Source organism: Sinohyriopsis cumingii, chromosome 18 (assembly GCF_028554795.1).
Source record: "Sinohyriopsis cumingii isolate HCF-2022 chromosome 18, ASM2855479v2, whole genome shotgun sequence".
NCBI lineage: Eukaryota > Metazoa > Mollusca > Bivalvia > Unionida > Unionidae > Sinohyriopsis > Sinohyriopsis cumingii.
In genome coordinates, this window is record NC_142978.1 from 98,705,894 (window position 1) to 98,724,543 (window position 18,650).

The 18,650-nt window shown below is 33.1% G+C and overlaps 1 protein-coding gene across 6 annotated transcripts in view; it reads left to right on the plus strand.

Moving 5' to 3' along the window:
* Positions 1-18,650, plus strand: part of LOC149777570 (protein retinal degeneration B-like) — a 148,009-nt gene that overhangs the window by 74,214 nt on the left and 55,145 nt on the right. For all 6 annotated transcript variants that reach the window (XM_089942187.1, XM_089942184.1, XM_089942190.1 and 3 more), the window contains 3 exons: positions 2,978-3,109; positions 6,959-7,136; positions 16,494-16,701. In XM_089942187.1, coding sequence (XP_089798313.1) covers positions 2,978-3,109; positions 6,959-7,136; positions 16,494-16,701 — 518 coding nt within the window. The remainder of the gene's footprint in view (positions 1-2,977; positions 3,110-6,958; positions 7,137-16,493; positions 16,702-18,650) is intronic.

Sequence of the window (18,650 nt, forward strand, 5' to 3'; positions counted from 1 at the left end):
TAGAAATGTCCTCAAGGATGATAAGAAATGTCACTATTACTTGCAATGAAATAATGGCATCAGTATTTTACTAATTCAACAATAAAAGAATTGAGTTTCAACATAGATGATTGTCTCATGAAATAAATGTCTATAGGTTTTTAAGAAAGGAATCTTGTTTGGAGGTGTATCAACATTTAGTCTAGTTCCCAGTTTCATAGACTCTGCTTCACACTCCACTATTACATAACATTCAGGAAACCAGACTAATTATAAAAAAGAACAAAAAGCAGTGATGTAATACACAGATGTTTCGCACACCGATGATGGTTGTTGGAATAACGTTAACGAGTTTTAAGATGTTGGGCATCTTGAAAATAAATGTAATTTATGTAGAATAATGAAGATCATTACAAAAAGTGCTTTGTTCACATTTATTGTTAATGTGATTTTAAAATAAAGTTTTAGTCAATAAACAGCCTAGTTTGACCCCCCCCCAGGTTTCTCATTGTCTAGCGGGGATGGCTTCACTTACTTTTTAGGAGTCCCCTCAGTAACTATTACTATTAGTGCAGTCGATGTTTTTGGACACTGTTCTGTGTGAGTTATGGAGGGAGAGTTGTACATGGAAATGCATGTATTAAACAACAAAATGGACATGATTTGGGTCAGAAGGTAACAGCAAATGTAAAAGCAAAATGATAATTAAAAAGACCTTAATTAAGCCATGTCATTTTATGTAATTTTAAAGATCATTCATCTTATTGCATTCTTTTAGTGCTCTTTGAATATAATTTCTCAAAACTTTAACTGGCAGATATCATGGAATTTAGTAGTTTAATAAATTTCAACTACTCTGACCTTTTTGAGAAATAAGTTAATATTTCGTTCTTAGTGGCCGATAACATTGAAATTCTGTTAGTGATACTCATCTTCTAGCTCATTAAAAAAAATACAGGTCCTTTGATCTAGTCGGATAGATTGTGGTCTTTTCTAGCTTCCTGACTTAATACTGAATGTATGAGCAGACATACTTGGTTTAGATGGGGATTTTCTAATTTACAGCCAAAATTTGATGACAAATTTCTTTATAATATGGTTTTTAAGATTCTGATTCTAGATTACCAATTTGGAATAAACTGATCACCTTGGCCAGTTAACTAGATGTTAAACCAGTTGCTGATTTAGCACAGATAAGAAAACCTTTGTTCGCAGCAGCTTTATTTATCAATACTTCCTCCAGATCAAGGTTATTTAATAAATCCCAAACTAGCAATGCTCAATTTTTTTTTCCAGTATAGCTATTTCAGTATGCATTTGGTCACATATGATAGATACATATTTTCTAGTGTTAGGACTCTATGGTCCTAAACTAAGTAACAGAAAAGAGCAAAACCAAATAAGTTTTGTAAAATTAACCAGATAATTTATTTCCCTTGAACACAAAGTGAAAATTGAAAAAAGTTGCAGTATTATGAATTAAATCCCACATTGTCCTTAAAGTTTTATCACAAACCTAAATGTACAAATTCAGAAAGAATTCAGAGGTGATCCTAATGAATTCTAATTTAGAATGAGCTGAGGTACCAGTAGCTTTGAATGTGCTAATGTGCTAACATTCTTGATGTATCAAAATGATATAATCCAAAATGTCCTTGAATGAATTTGCAATAATCCCCAAATAGTGATTTAGTCTAAAAATATTATTAAGCACTTTGTAATTCCAGTGAATAATTTTAAAAATCCTCTAAAATTAAAACTGAAGACAACAATAAGACTGCTTCCAGATGTAAAGATAGGAATGAGTAATTCCAATATAATCAACATTAATATAATTTATGATACAATTTGAGAACCAGGATGAGGATCAAAAGTTCATTTCCAGAAAATTCTAAGTTGTAAAAGATCTTGTATAGATCCCCACTACTCCATCATCCTAATGGAAATTTCCATCAAATTGTAAACCAAATCATTTAAGAAAAGGTCAGAATATAGGCAGTATCTAGAACTCAAATTTGGTACTCAAACTTAGTAAACATGTTTATCATACGTGCCATTAATTCCTTGCCTCGATTGTGGATAAAGGTCAAACACACAATACAAATTAAATATATATATACCATATAATTGTGAACAAAAGCCAGTGCACTGTACAAAATAATATACATAACAATATTAGAAGCTTAATCATACAAGTGACAGAACATAGGTCCGCTTAGGACAGTTTAGGAGATTTGCAAAATTTAGTCAAGAATTTTAACTTACAAACATTTGAATAAATTTCCTTATTATGTATTAAAATATATACATCATTTTGTCATATTAGCTTTTTTTCTCTTGTACTGTCCTTAGTATTTAGCACAAACATTTGAATTTTAAATTGGTTATTGTCCACTTGCCAGAGGCTACCAGATTTCCTGCAAGACTAGTAATTTTATTTTCACGTACCACCGTGGCTCAAATAACATGTATGGCTGCATTTTCTGGTGGATGGACATCTGTCAAATAGACGTCAAGTACATTAAAACATGTTTTTCATTCATTATCCTACTACTTAAGTTAGAAAAAAAATATTTGTTTCACTTCATGACAGCACAAATCTTATGAGCCATGTGGCATCATTAGGCATGTGATCTCATCTTCGGCAATCGACAGAGACAATAAATACTGGAAATCTAGGGAAAAAAGCATTAAAAATTTCAGACTTGGACCTTGGCCCGCAGATAAGCCGACCACCCTTCTTCCAGGCCTTATTTTTTCCCTAAATTTTTCGGCTTATACGCACAGGTTAGAATCATGCCATCAGATCAGTCCATTTTTGCTGTGGTGGTGTGTCATAGGGCAAGGCACATTACTATAGCCTCTACACTAAATTGCCTACTTGTATTACTGTGCCTTAGGACCTAAAACTAAATCAATCTTCCACATGCAAGTATATATTACTTAAAGAGATGCAAAAAAAAGCAATATTTCAATGTAGTATTTTATACATTTGCAGAACCCAACACTGGAAGACGACTGGAAAAACTTTGTCAGAAATATAGCTTGGACCTGTTACCAAATACTGAGAAGCATCCACAGAAAACATTAGATTCTCAAAACAAGGTTCTCTTCCTCGTAATACATGGAGGTAGGTTTGCTGTTAAAATTACCCAGAGTTTTTAAATGGCTTTTATATAGGAGTAGCTCTATGAGGAACATGGAAAAATAATCTTCTCTTTGAGATACTTTGTCGTCATCAGTCATGGGATAATCTGTAAAAGAAATAGATTGATAAATAAAGCAAAGTCCTTACAAATATCAGTGCTTTTAAACAGTTTTGTTTTTGTTTCATATAAATTGAATGTTCTTACTATGTTTAAATGATAATTGTGATAATTAGAGGTTAAGATTATGCTGATTAAAGTTTCAGAAATTTTGGCTGTTAGAACACAAATGGCGACAACACAGCACTGAGACAGGAGGTGTGTTGGATAATATTTGCATGAATTATGCAAAAAATTACCCTTTCCATCAATTGGCATATATATTGTATTGCAATCATTTCTTGATATGATGCACTAAGTCACCAGATCACATGCATTTTGATATCCTTGAGATATTAGCTATAAACCATGGAAAATTTCACAAAACTAAACACAAAGAACACTTTCCCATTTTGTTGAAACTATCTGTGGATATGTCCCTTTGCCATGACTGTGAAAAGGGGTTCTCAGTATAAAACACTACTTATACACAGATAAAGAACAGACTAAACTTGGCTATGGTCAACAGATTAATGCTTATTAAGCTAGAGGAGGAACCTTACGAGGATTTTTATTTTATTAGAGACCAGAGTGGAGCAGGAAGAAGAGAGATGGATATTTAAGTGTTAGGTAAATAATGAACTATGGCAATTCCCACCCCCACCCCTTTTTTCCCATACTTCTTGTTCTAGACCACTCTGGTGGCCTAGTGGTTAGAGTGTCTGCCTCAGATGCAGGAGGTCACAGGTTTGAACTTGGCTGAGTCATACCAAAGACTTATAAAAATGGTATTAACAGCTGCCGTGCTTGACACTCAGCATTAAGAAGTTAATGCCCGGACTGGTCAGCCTGGTGTCAGGATGATGTGACTGGGTAGGACATTGTGCTACATGTCTGCGACATGATGGCCCAGTGCTAGACATCACTATAAACTGTCATGCGGCAGACATTGTAGTGATATGACTGAAACACTGTTTAAGGTACTTTAAAAATCCAAATCACACACAGTCTTGTTTTGGTGATAGTGGGGGAGATCTCCCCTCCAGATAAAATCCTGGCAGCATTGGTTTAGTCATTTGTGGAATGCAGCTTGATTTTCCCTTGTAGAGAGACATTGTTTTAATAATAATGTTTTATTATATACAGATCAACTATATGACAGTATCTTGCAAATATAAATCATTATTGGAAAATACATTCACTTTAGTGGAAATGACAATCTTTTCACTAGCATGGGTTCCAAAAAGTATTATTAAAGCAAGTTATTGCTGTGTATACTATTTACCTGCAGACATCAATATTCATTTGTATTACTACTACAGATGTCAAGCAAATAGAAGCCCAGGTGGTGAATGAACACAACTGAAAGCAAGCAATAAACTCATTGTTTGAACTTACCAACAGGATATCAGAGACATTGGTTATTTTTATTACAAGGCAGGCAGACCATGGAATCCAGTATTGATACTCCTCTTGAATGGATGATCCTATCATTTTGGTTTTTTTACCAAAACACTTCTTACGATGCCTAGTTGGTTTTAAATGAAAATGGTGTCAATTTTCATCTGATATGGCTGCCATGGCAAACTTCTTGAAAATATTATTGCTCAAGAATGTCATAGAAGGTTTAACACAAATCAGTTAGAAAAAAAGAAAAGGTCTTGAACATTTCTACTTTGTCAGTAGAGTATTTGTCCATTAAATCCAAACAATGAAGTTTGCACTGAATTCCCAATGTTTAATTAAAATTTACAGAAGAAAATGCTTATTGTATATGGTGTGAAAAATATCTCATTGCAAAATGATGTGAGCAAGTAATGCTTTTGTTTATTTTTAATGTACAGAGTCATTCTTTTGTTGTGAAATTACTTCTCCTGCCAGGATCATAGTTATTTAACTTTACAAATATGCATTTTTCCAATTATTCAATTTAGTACCCATGATCATATCATTTTTATGCTAATATTTCTCTGACTAAAAATTAACAGGTTATTGCAGGTCTTGCAAGTTATATTTTGTTAACAATACAATGTATTGAATGCTGTTAGTGAAACAAACTAAAGGCAACAGTACAGGCGTCTTTTTCAGTTAAGCACAGCAAATAAATGACCACTCCAGTGGCCTAGTGGTTAGAACGTCTGCCTCAGATATGGGAGGTTGTGGGTTCGATCCCCGGCCAAGTCATACCAAAGTCTTACAAAAATGGTGCTAACAGCCGCCTCGCATGGCACTCAGCATTAAGAGGTTTGTGTTAGGACTGGTTGGCCTGGTGTCAGGATAATGTGACTGGGTGGGACATCATGCTACATATCTGTTGTCTGTGGCATGATGCCCCAGTGCTAGACATCACTATAAACTGTCACACTGCAGACATCATAGTTATATGACTGAAAAATTGTTGAAGCTACGTTAAAAATCCAACTAACATGCACACACACTCACAAATAAATGAAATTACATTTTTTTCCTAACATTTGCACAGTGTTATATTGCTAAAATGTTTTCTAGCCAGTAAAAGTTTGTATATACATTTTTCAGTTTTAAAGAAAAATCTTATTATGCATGTTTTATTTTGCATAACCATATGAACTGTCAACATTTTAGGGAACATACTTTTCTTAAAAGCAATGTTTGTAAATGTGCAAGTTTTCAGTGAAATAAAGACTATTGTATTTTTCATGTGTGTATCAATTTATGTTCATTATCTTTGATTCTGTCATGTTTTTATTTATACATATCCACTCCATCTGAACAACTGTCACACTCTCCATTCTAGCAAGATGCAGTGTCCATTTTTAAAAAGACAGACTATATATTTTAAATCAGGAATTGTTGAATGATTAACAGTTAATGTAGTTAGGATTAAATAAACCTGACTCATGGCAATGATATAATGATTGAAGGTAAGTATTATCCAAGTTTTTTATATACAAATGAAATTTTGATCAAAAAGTAAATTAATCCTTGTTAGTTCTCTAGATATTTCATTTTCAGAGGTAGAAGCATCATGATTGAATATTTAAGACTCCTCAGTTTCAATGTATGCTCTTGTAAAGGAACTCTGACATTGATATAAAAGAACCACTTTCAAGGAGCTAAAATATTTATCATGCTGGCTATCTATAAATTACAATTTGTCCTGTACATTTAACATTTTGCAAGTATTATGAAATATTTTTTCGGTATTTGGCATAGAGTCAGTAATACATGTATTTATAAGTTCAAAATTACTACAAGTTTAAAATGTTTACAAACTATTTTCCCCGATATGAATATTAGGCTTATTCCAAGTAAATCTCATTGGTCTGCACAATGAAATTTTTTTTTCATTACTAAATGCTCATTTATTTTATACATTATTTGACTTCATTTAGAAATTTGGAAAGAATTTGTTTTTCTTATATTGCCCTTGATTGTCAGACCCACCTACTTTCACTTTTGCACAATAATGCATATAATTACTCTCATTTTTATCTATTGTGAGTGTTCTTTACATGTTTACACATATATGTATACATTCTGTCACAGCCATTGATCTACTTGTACCACCAATTCAGTCAGATAGGCATTTTGTGGTATCCAAATCCTCTTCGACATTTTTTAAAAATGTTTATTGTGAGGTTGTTTGTCGTACTTAATATTATAAATCTGGTCAGTTAACCATATTGTTTTGGAAGAGTGTGTATTTTGACAATGTCAACTCTACATACAGTCAACTTTACTTTGATTCACAGGAAGTCTTCTAGATATCACTGAGCATGGCATTGCCTCTAAAAGGAGCGACTTTTCCACCCTGAAAGCCACTTTTAGTACAGTGATGAAGGCCTATTACCCAGCAGCCATTGGGCAGATTGTATTTAAACTGGTTCCCTGTCCACAGATATGTACTGATGCACTTAACATATTATCAAGGTAAATCTTGTACCAGTATTAAATGTTGGCATGGAACATACCCAACTAAAATTTGTTTCACATGACACATGTAATGTAATGCAGTAAACTTAATCTCCACCCCCTCACATACACACATCACACTGTGGAGGGTAGATAAAGTACTGCCAATGTTGGTCCATACACAGCCCTAACTCCGGAATACAAATATCCTTTTTATCTGATGATTTTAATGCATTTAATCCAGACTTATTATACAATTCAATATTCAGGTCTGATTCTTCATTCTTTAATACCTCACTGAAATGAAAATTCTCAGGTAATAGTTTATTGTCATCTATTCAGGCAGATGGACGGGTGGGCATTCATTTTGATTTCCAGATGATAAGACAAGTTCTAGTGAACAGATTTCAGTGCAACTTGGTGCACATGTACCACTTATCTCAAGGAAGAACTGACCTTGTTAATTTGGGGTTTAATAGTTTGAGGTAAAGGTCATTTTGATTGGAAATCAAGTTTTCATATGCCTTTCTTTTCAAGATGATACAAGTTCTAGATAACAGAATTAAAATGTAATGTTGTTGTTGTAGGGTTTAACACCATTTTTCAGCACACGATAGGCTATACATGGCGGCCAGTATTAATGGTGGAGGAAGAAACCCGGGAAAACCCCGGAAAGAACCACCGACCCACGAGAATCTACTGGCAAGCTTTCTCACATACCCACATTGGTCGAATCTGAGACTCGAACCCATGCAGACAGAGGTGAGATGGCAGTGATCTGTAACGGAGAGTGCTTTAGACCACTCTGCCATTTGGGGCCCCAAAATGTAATATAAAAAAGAACCCTATTAATTTGGTCAGTAGCTTATTATCAGTAAACTTAGATTTGTCCATTTCATATAATTTCTGGACAATAACTTTAACACTACATAATGTATTTATACAAAATTTTGTTCTCTACCAAAGAGTGCCCCCAGCTGAGTTGGGAGTTGTGTTCCTTCGAGGTTGAGGTTGTCATTAGTAAACATATGTGGCCTTTTTATTTATTTCGAGCCAAAACCGTAACTTTTAACCATTTTTTTTACAAGTCTTGTAATTTTTTTCTAAGAAGAGACCTATTAATTTAGGAGTCTGTAGCTTGATGTTCATGGTCAGTATTACAAAAAATATATTTCCATTTATTTTTTATTTCTGGCCCGCAACTGAATTTGACATGTATAATTGTAAGGTAACTTGGTTGCATATATTTCCTCTTGCCGCCCAAAGAACCCTGTTGATTTAAGGATTTATATCTTAAAAGTCAAGGTCAGTGTTACAAAAATGAAGTGCATATATTTTCTTTCCAAATTAGTAGGCTGGGTAACCTTATCTACTAGAGATGTAGTTAGTTATATTATAACACCATTACAGAATTATTTCAGTTGAAAATGCTCATCAAAAGCAGAGATTGGAACCATTCCAGCTTTGGCAGAATTATTCCTGTTATTAACCAAAATTACAGCTTTGATACTTTAGGCAAATTAAATGTTATATAGGCACCTGGGAACTTAAATACTGATAATATCTAGATCACTGAAATGCTTGTACTGTCTGACGACAATTCTTTCCTGAAAACTTGCCTAAGTACTTGTATAAAAATATCCCAATTAAATACTGATCATTCAGAAATCATGTAAGGATAGCACTCCAATTCATCAGAGAAAGTTCATGCAAATTTCGAAAGGAGGATTATGCCTTGACAAAAAACATGTACTAAAAAAATTTCAAACAGTTTAAGTATGAACTTGATTTTGGACAAATACCATGCCTTTACAGTCTTTTCTTAATTCACTTCATGTCACATAGCCAGAAAAATCTTTCAGGCAACAATATTCAAGGGTAAAATTTGGTCAAGCTTTATAAAGTTTGCTATAAAATCCCATTAATAATATCTTATTAAACACATCCAATGAAAATGGCAACTGCCTATCCCTTGAGGAAAATGCAACAGAGTTTCAGTAAAGACTAGTACAGTTACAGTTCTTCATGCAATGCCATTGGTGCCACTCTTCAATTGTCAAAAGTAAAAAGTCACTGCTTTTCTCAGTTGCTTACGTCTCCAAATGTCAACTTTCAGGACATCAGATTGTCTGAAGGAAGCTCAAGTTGTTCCGATTTTCAAAAAGAACAATCCTCTTGATAAAAGTAATTATAGACCTGTCATCATTGTACCCATCATATCCAGCCTGTTGAGACCCAGTTAGCATAATTTTTTTGAGAACATTTTTAACAAACATTTAAGTGCTTTTCATGGAGACCAGACCACTCTGTTATGCTTGCTTGAAGACTGGAGGAGGGATTTTGTACACAAATATGTAGCTGCAGTCCTGTTGGACTTACCCAAAAGCTTTTGACTGTTTCCCTCATGATATTGTAATTTGCAAGATAAGGGCTTATTGTTTGTCAGATGACTCCAGTAGGACTCTTACTGAGATGTCATATCATAAGCAGCAAATTAAGTTTTGCAGGGCGTCCTAAGTAGTTGGACTGAAAGTGGTTCCCCAGGGATCGATCCTTAGACATTACTTTTTAATATTTTTATCAATGATATCTTCTATTTTATTAGATATGTTTCTTTATATAAAATGCCAACGATAACACTTTGTCCTTTTCCAAACCAGATTTTAACTCTAATTAACACACTTGAAGCAATCGAACATTCTGATTACTAACAAAATGCAAGTCAATCCAGAAAAGTTTCGAGCACTAGCTGTGGGTAAAAAGACATTCAGTATGAGGCCTGTACTTAACATAAGCAGTGTTGTCATAAGTTGTGAAAAATTGTTAAAATGCTTGGATTTGCCATTGACTATCAACTGCAATTTGATTCCCATGTATTAAAAAAATATCTCTGTAGAAAAGTTTCAAGGCAATTATCTGCCTTAAAACACGTTGGTCATAAGCTAACTAGACTAAACAAACTAACAATTTTGCGTACATTTATCCTCCAGTTTCAATTCCTGCCCTGAGCCTGGCATTTCTGCAATGACATGATCACTACTAAACTGGAAAAATTAACAATAATGTGCTCTAGGATGTGTGTATGATGATTTTAGAAGCAGCTATGATTAATATTTACTTGTAGCAAAAATTCCAACTCTAAAGGTGTGCAGACTTCTGGTTATGACTCTAGAGACCTAACAATACTGATTAAGTGTGCTTCAAAAATATTTGGACAATTTAATAAGTTTTAAACACAAAAAATATAATTTTAGATATTCAAATATTCTATATGTCCGAAGAATTAAAACTTCAACATTTGGCCAAAAAATCTTTTAGTTATGCAGCTGCCACTACATGTATTTTAGAGAGCAGTCAAACTTTAATTCATTTAGATTTTTAATTCTATCCTGGAAAGGTGAAGACTCTAAATGTAATATCTGTAAATGCTCTCTCCGCCCTTGCCATAATGACAGCTGTTGTTTGTGTTAGCATTTGTTGTTTATCTGCCCTTGTTTTATGTACTAAGCAAGTGCCCTACTGTTAGCTGCTTTCTTTTTAAGCAAAGCATAAGCTGCATCACAGCATGCTTTTTTTTAGTCTTACTTAGGTGCTTCTGCATTTATTTAAATTGCAATACTGGCCCAGATATTTAAAAATAATAATCCTAAATTGTTTTTCAGTTTATTCTTGATACTAAATGCACTCACTGATATTTAAAAGTTTTTGCTTGCTCATCTCATAAGTCATGTATTGTTTGTTTTGTGCAGTTCTGTATGTATATGTTATGATGTTTTGGATATCTTGCTAATCATGCTTGTTGTTATGCCTTGTTATTTTATGTAATGTTGGTACAAAGCTCATTAGAGCTTATGTTGAATTGTTTTAAACCATGCCAATGTTAAATAAATCTAATCTTATCTTATCTCAAAGAGAAGACTACAATTTACTATCAAGCCAGAACAGTCATTTTGTTCTCAGCTTTTGATGCTTGTTTTTTTTTTTAAGCATTGTTAGAGAGTTGGAAATGGAGTAGTAGTAATCAACAGCCTGTTTGAATTACTTCAAAGCATTTTTATTCTTGCAGTTTAAAACTATCAATAAGCTTATTCTCTTAAATTATATCCACACTTTTCACTTATAAATTGCAGCTAGTATGAAAAGACACAAGGATATATATAAACACAAGCTGTAGTAGATTTAAAAAACCAAAAGATTTTTCAGATTAAATAAAATGAACACTTGTTTTATTGTTTCAAGTCCAATAATTGGGGCAGATTAGTGGCTTGTCAGCTACGTTCAAAGTTTTATTGTGTTCTCCCAAAGTTGACAAGGTAAGATAATTGCTTTTAAGAAGAAAAAAAACTACCCTTATTCAAAAGTAATGTCATTTCTTGTAATTTACACCTAATAGCTGCATTTTCACTTCCTCTTATTCTTGTTTCTTTATGCATTCATTTTTTCATAATTTTATATCTTGCCTCTTTGCAACGTTTGATTTATTTACTGATTGACTCATTATTACTCATACTCTCACTTGACATTTTATCAATTTATGTTCAGTTGTTTGTAGGTTCCTTTTTTAAATTTTAATAATTTAAAAGGTGATTGTGAAATAACACATAGAAGTAATTACATTAAATAGTGGCAACAAAGGAAGCAATTTTCTGTTAAATCCTAATGCATATAGTGATACAATAATTTATTGAGTCTGTCATTCATTGAATCACACCATATCATTAAAAACTATTTACAGTAAAAGAGGTCGTCTAGGTTGTACAGTAGAACCTGTCTTGAAAGACCACCCCTTCTGACAAAAAATCGTCTCTGAAGACAGGTGGCTTCCTAATGCAGAATATGACACGGTAATGAATAAATCTGCATGGATAATTTGTTCTCTCAGAACATGTCGTCTCATTGCAGTGGTCTTTACTGTGGTCAAGACTGGTTTTTACTGTATAAACATTGAATTTGACATACAATGAAATGTTGAATCTGACATATAATGAAATGTTGAATCTGACATATAATGACAATTCATACATAAGTTTGAAGTATGCAACTTTTATATCCAGATTATGGCCTTTGAAAGCAGACTTTTTTTATTTTTCATTGTTAGCATGTTAAATATTTAAATATTTTCTGATTAATTTTCATAATCAGTCCCCATTAATAGATAAAGGCAAGAAAAGACATCCTAGTAAGGGCTTTATTTAATGAGTGTAATACACTAAACATCCAGTTTCTCTCTCACGCACAAACATGTGCCAGGAAGATTGAGGTTATTCTTATTTCTTTTTTTTCTCATTTTCTTCTATTTTTGTACCTGGTTTGAGTAAATTGTTAAATGAATGTATTACAGCAAAGAATTTTTATGATCATATTTTGAACAAGGTTTGAAGTGCTGCTTCATAGAATACTAATTTAGAACATGTGTAGTTGAATAAAATCTTTATGTAACCTTTATACATTGATCTACAACATTTGTTATTTAGATTCCATGTTTTTAGTTATTAATATTTGTGGAATAAAATAGGAACATCAGTATCAGCGAGTTATGTTCATCCTTTTGACACTTTTGAATTTAGTGTCACCTGTATCCTTCAAGCAATCAGCATTGTCAGTGTTTTGATCAGGGATTTCAGTGTAATGAAACTCTGCCTCACTTTTATAGATCACAATTGAGCACGTTCTGATATTAAATTTCTATACATTCTTTGAGTTTCAATAAAACCATATTTATAGATTTTGGCTTATTTGGCTGCAAATTCAAGTGAGAGCTTGGAATGGTCCTGCATCTCTCATGTCACATGTTGACCATTGTCCATGTGTCAGCAGTTGCTTGTTACCACTCTGGAGTCCATATTTCTGATTCACTTTTGATCAGACATGGCTTTTATCATGAAACTCTCAAATGAGTTCAGTAGTGAGCCTGATCCACTCATCAGTAAGATCATGCATTTAATTGGCTGAGCTTGTTACCACTCTCAAGGCCATATTTCTAATCCAGTTTTGATCAAACTTAGAATGTGGGATTTCTTCCAAACTATATCATCAAGATCTCAGAATTTTGATAAAGAGGGAGAGCCATGCATATTAAAGAAGTGATATTTATTCTGGTTGACTGAGGATGCTACACACAAGAGGCTGTATTTCAGATCTGATTTTGATGAAACTTGGAATATGGGCTTACATCATGAAACTCGTGAATGAGTTCAACATAATCTAGGCATATTAATGAGATGATCTGTTTTTTTATGATTAATTGAACCTGTTTCCACCCTGGAAGCCATATTTTTTAACAGACTCTTGGAATATAGGCCTGTGTCATCAGTGCACATATAATAATGGGGTCCTCAGGTGGCCAAGTGGCCAAGGCAGTCAACTTATCTCAACTGCTGCATGGGTTTTGGGCTCAGCCAATGTGGTTATGTGAGAAAGCTTGATAGTAGTTTCAAGTGGGTCAGTAATTCTGCACAGGGTATTTCCTCGGTTCTCCCTTCACCAGGCTGCTATGTATAAACTATCTTGTGCAGGTAAAGGGTGTCAAGCACACAAAACCACTTCCCCATGAAATAATGAGATGATTTTGCATCCCATTGACTGAGCATGTTACCACTTGGATTTGGATCAAACTTGAAATATATGATTACATAATCAACATCTTGGACCAATCCTGTAATTAGTGAGATCAGTGCATATTATTAAGGTGATCTTGCATTTAATTGGTTAAGCTTGGTACCACTCTTGAGTCCATATTTCTGATTTGAACTTGATTAAACTTGAAATATGGTCATGTATGAAAAAGATCTTGCAGGAGTTTTTGATAATGACATCCACAGATATTAATGAGGTGGTGATCTTTCAGTCAATTGGCTAAAGTCTGATTTGATTTGAATAAATTAATAAATTGACTTCAATTACGAAGATGGATACAGTCATGAGCAAGAGCTTTGAATATTGATGAGGTGATCATGCATCTGATTGGCTGAGGTTGTCAGCACTTGGTGACTGTACCTAATAAGGTTTGTTTCAGCCTTAGTAAATAGGTTTATATCATCAAGATATCACATTGATTTTATTGGGAGCAGACTTTGCAGATATTAATGAAATTAAGCACATTTTTAAATTGTTCTCAGGACTGTTCCATTTAAACATAACATGGTACCCAGGGAAGGCAGTTTTTAAAGATATATGCCAGGGTACTTTGATTTCACAAAGTTCATATTAAAATGATACGAATTTCTAAATTGCATCTATGGATGAGTACTCCACATTAAATGGGCCTTTCCTGGTTCCCATGAATGTTTTAATGGAACAGCCCTTAATTCATGTGGTCTGTAATCTATTTGTTTTTTCAATTAATAAAACTAAAGGAAAGCAAGTGAAGTAACACAGGATATAGACTTTTGAGAGTCATGAGTTTGTGATTACAGTGGTCTTCTCTATGCCAAAAAAAAAAAAATCCAAAGCAGATTTTAACAAAAATCAAACAAGATGCATACATTTATATAGAACAATTTTGTTTTCAAATTATGAAAATTATACACATAAGGGATTACAATGAATAATTTGCATTTTATATTTGAAGAACAAGTATAAAATGTCAATATAACAAGTGACACTCTAAGTATTACAGTTATTGAGTTTATAAATCTACTGTATCATTACAGTATTGAAACACTATTATAATCATTTAAGTCTAATCAGCTTAATGTGGGCTTAGCATAGCCAAATGAAATATTGTTGTGTGTGTCTGAAACTCACCAATAAATAGAGGATATTTGCTTGAAATGAGTGAATAACGGATATATTTCATCGAGTGGATGAAAAACTCAGTATTTTCACGAGTGGCTAGAGTTTTTCACCCATGAGACGAAATGTATCTGTTATTCACTCGTTTCAAGCAAATATTCTTTTTATTTTATGCTCACATAACTTGTCTACCTAATGTTTGTGACACAGTAAATTAGCAGATTTCTTACGATAATGTCAGCTGTTTACCGTACATGTTCTGCTGTGCTATATGTACCTGCGCACAAAATTAGTTCCACATCAGAGTGATAAAAATTAACTGATATTTCCAGAATAACAAACTACAAGTTTCAAGGATAACAGACAGGGATTATTAATAATGACAATGACTTGTACATAAGATAAAAGTAGTTCACTGACAAAAAATCAAAGGAAGGTAAGTATGTTCTGACCCCAAAAAAGTAGTTCCTGTAGTGACAATATATTGATATTTTTTCACTGCAGTGAAATATCAATATTATTTTAATTAAAAAATGAAGTAATTCACTGTTTAGCATAAAATAAAAGACATTAACTGAGGAAATATTTTCTTAGATGCATGGATTCTAGATGTAATGTATAATTGATTGCTTGCTTTTATAAACTATGTAGAATGTGGTAAATAATCAGATTTTCTTTACACAATTATAGATGTTTGTTTACAAGTAATTGTTTTTTTCTAATTATTTTGGTATAGTAACAACATATCTTTTGTAAAAACCAAAGTTAAAGTTTATAAATTTAATTGCAGACAGTTATTTTTATTATGATTGCAGCACATTTGAAATTCGTAAATGTTTGGAAGCCAGTTTGATAATTTTGGTGAAATAGTTTGACCATTGCTTGTATTGTTGTTAAAGTGCATGAAACATGTCATTTATATGCCATCACATGTACATTTTCTATTTCACATATTTAGTGCCATTACTCACAAATCATTTGAAATTTATGTGTTGTAATTTCAAGTTTTTTTAGAGAAAAAAGAAAATAACCCCAAGAAGCATTTTTCCTGAAACACTTTAAGATTTAATTATCAGGGGTAAAAAAACTGATAGGCATAAAAATAGAAGAAGAAAAAACCCAATGAATTATATCAATTTGGTGTGAAAACCATGTTGGCTCAGTAAACCACAAAAAAATTAAAGCTTGAGTGTTTAAAGATCTTAGATTACTTCAGCAAGTGATTATGCATATTATACATGCCTTTATTTTTAGAAAGAATATTTATCAGATTACTGTAAAATTGACATGGTGTAAGGTTTGGAATGAGATTCGCATATGATTTTTTCTTACAGTACTGCATAAGCCTGCTTAATGAAACTGTCCACTATTAAATTGTATAAACCAGGTGAGCAGTATCAGATCTGTTTGGCCTTCTTTTTTAGTTCTGCAATCTAGGAAGATGAGTCAATATAGAAATGGTCATCTGTTACCCTTTCCAAATAATTCTGAGGTTAATTAATTAGTACATATTCAGAGTTAGTTACTTAAAGGCAGGTTTTATTCTGTGCCTTCTGTAGATTTCTGTTGTTCATTTCAATTAACTTATTCCCTATTACTTTTCAATGTTAGCACACCTAATTCGTTAAATTTATGTATCAGCCTGACTCCATTTGGATTTGACACTACACCAGTGACCAGTGATAGTAACCATCTCTGGACACAGGAGTACATTCCCCTGGGAACTGTAGCATTGTTCTCCACATCCAGCGCAGATTATAAGGATCATATCAATACCATGGTGGCCAAAGCCAACCTTGTGTACCACGAATTCCTTAATTCATCCGAGGGAAAGGACTTTAATGGGAGGGTAAGTAATGCTACTTGGAGTTGTTTATTAGTGTTGTCTTGACCACTCATAGTTTATTAAATCTATCTGAAGTGTTTCTTAATACCATCACATTCAGTGATGCCATGTGTGTATTTTTCATAATTATATGCTTCATCTTGATCGTTATCACTGAAAACTTTTGAAAAACTCAGCTTTCTGGAATTCATTGAGATTGTGTAAATGTCATTAACTTTTTCTCAGAGCAAAAAAAATAAATTTGAAACTGAACAAAGATCCTTGTTTACATTAGTGCTAATAGTTTTTTTTACAAGTTAGTGAATTGAGAAAATGAATAATTAAAATGCTTTTTTTTCTTCCATAAAGGTGTGAGATGTTTAAAAAAACAAGCAGTAGCTGTCACCCATAATAAAAACAGCTAAATATTTATAATATATTTCATGATTTGTAATGTATCAATGGGAGAAAATTGATATTGCCATAGTGGCCATATCAATTTTGTAACTACTTTTCACATTTAGGAAATTTGTCTTAATGTATTGTATTCAGACTTTTATTTCCATATTTAGTCCAATTTCATTTGTCTTATTCTCCTCTCCCTCTCTTTCTCTATCTCTATCTCTCTCCATTTTCTTCTTTAAATACATTACCAAATCATAATACCTTAATAGAAGTACTACTACCTGACAAATCCAGACCTTCCAGATGCTACTTTTAGCTAATTGAGCTAAAGGTTGTCTGCTGACCTAAGTGGCGCTCTACAGTTTCTTATTTTGCATAGTGTTAGGATTTTAAAGAAAAAGAATTTCCCCAGCTTTCCTCACTGGTTATACTGGCTAATTAAAAAAGACCTTGAATAATAATAATAATAATAATGAGGACTTTGTATAGCGCCTAATCTTTAGAAGCTCTAAGCACTTTACAACATTAGACAACACCTATAAGATAAAAAACATATAATAATATTATTACAAAAACAAACACCATGAAATTAGAAAAACATTAAAAAATAAAAAAACATGCTGAGAATATTTCAGGTAGGAAACATTATTAGGTCTTTAAGTTTGTTCTTGCAGTGAAAATAAGTGAGTTTTGAGAGCCCTCTTGAATGTGATCACTGTGTCTTTGTATCTGAGTTCAGTGGGCAATTCATTCCATGTTGCTGGGCCCTGGTATGCAAAAGAACTCTGTCCATATGACTTTGTTTTCATAGTGGGAATAATGAGTATACGATTGTCAGAAGAGGAGCGTAAGTATCTTGCTGGTGTGTACACGTGGGTGAGGTCAGATAGGTATGTTATACTAGAGTCCGACAGTGAAATGTAGCACAGAGAACAAATTTTGTGTTTGATTCTGGATTGAATGGATAGCCAGTGTAGGGTACAGAGCAGCGGGGAGGTGTGCTCTGATCGTGGTACTCTAAGTATGATCCGAGCAGCTGTGTTTTGAACTTTTCGAAGTTTCTGGACTAGATATTGAGATGAACCAGACAGAATTGAGTTACAATAGTCCAGTCTTGAAAGTACTATTGAACACACAAGTGTTTTAGTGGTTTATCTTAGGTATAATTCAAAGAACCTTTAATTCGCTTTATTTTGATGTATGATTGATGGGTGTAATATGGGTTATGGAGTATACAGCTTGGCCTTACTCCAGATGTGCACCTTTCAAAAAAGTGCTAGATCTACTTGGTCATTTTCACTTCCTGAACTTCAGAGTAAATTGTATAAAAAAGAGCCAATAACTTTTTTTACATTTTATATATTTGGTAATTCATTCATTGCCCTTTCAGAAGTTGGTATTGTCTAGTCTGGCAAAAATCATTTTCCCTATTTTAATAGCTGCTATGGATAGTGTACTTTAGACAAATTCAGGCTGATTTTTTTAGCACAAGGGAGCATTCATTTTAGTTAGCAGTGTGTTTAAATCATGTACAATTTCCAAAAGTACAATATCCAAAGAAATATCAT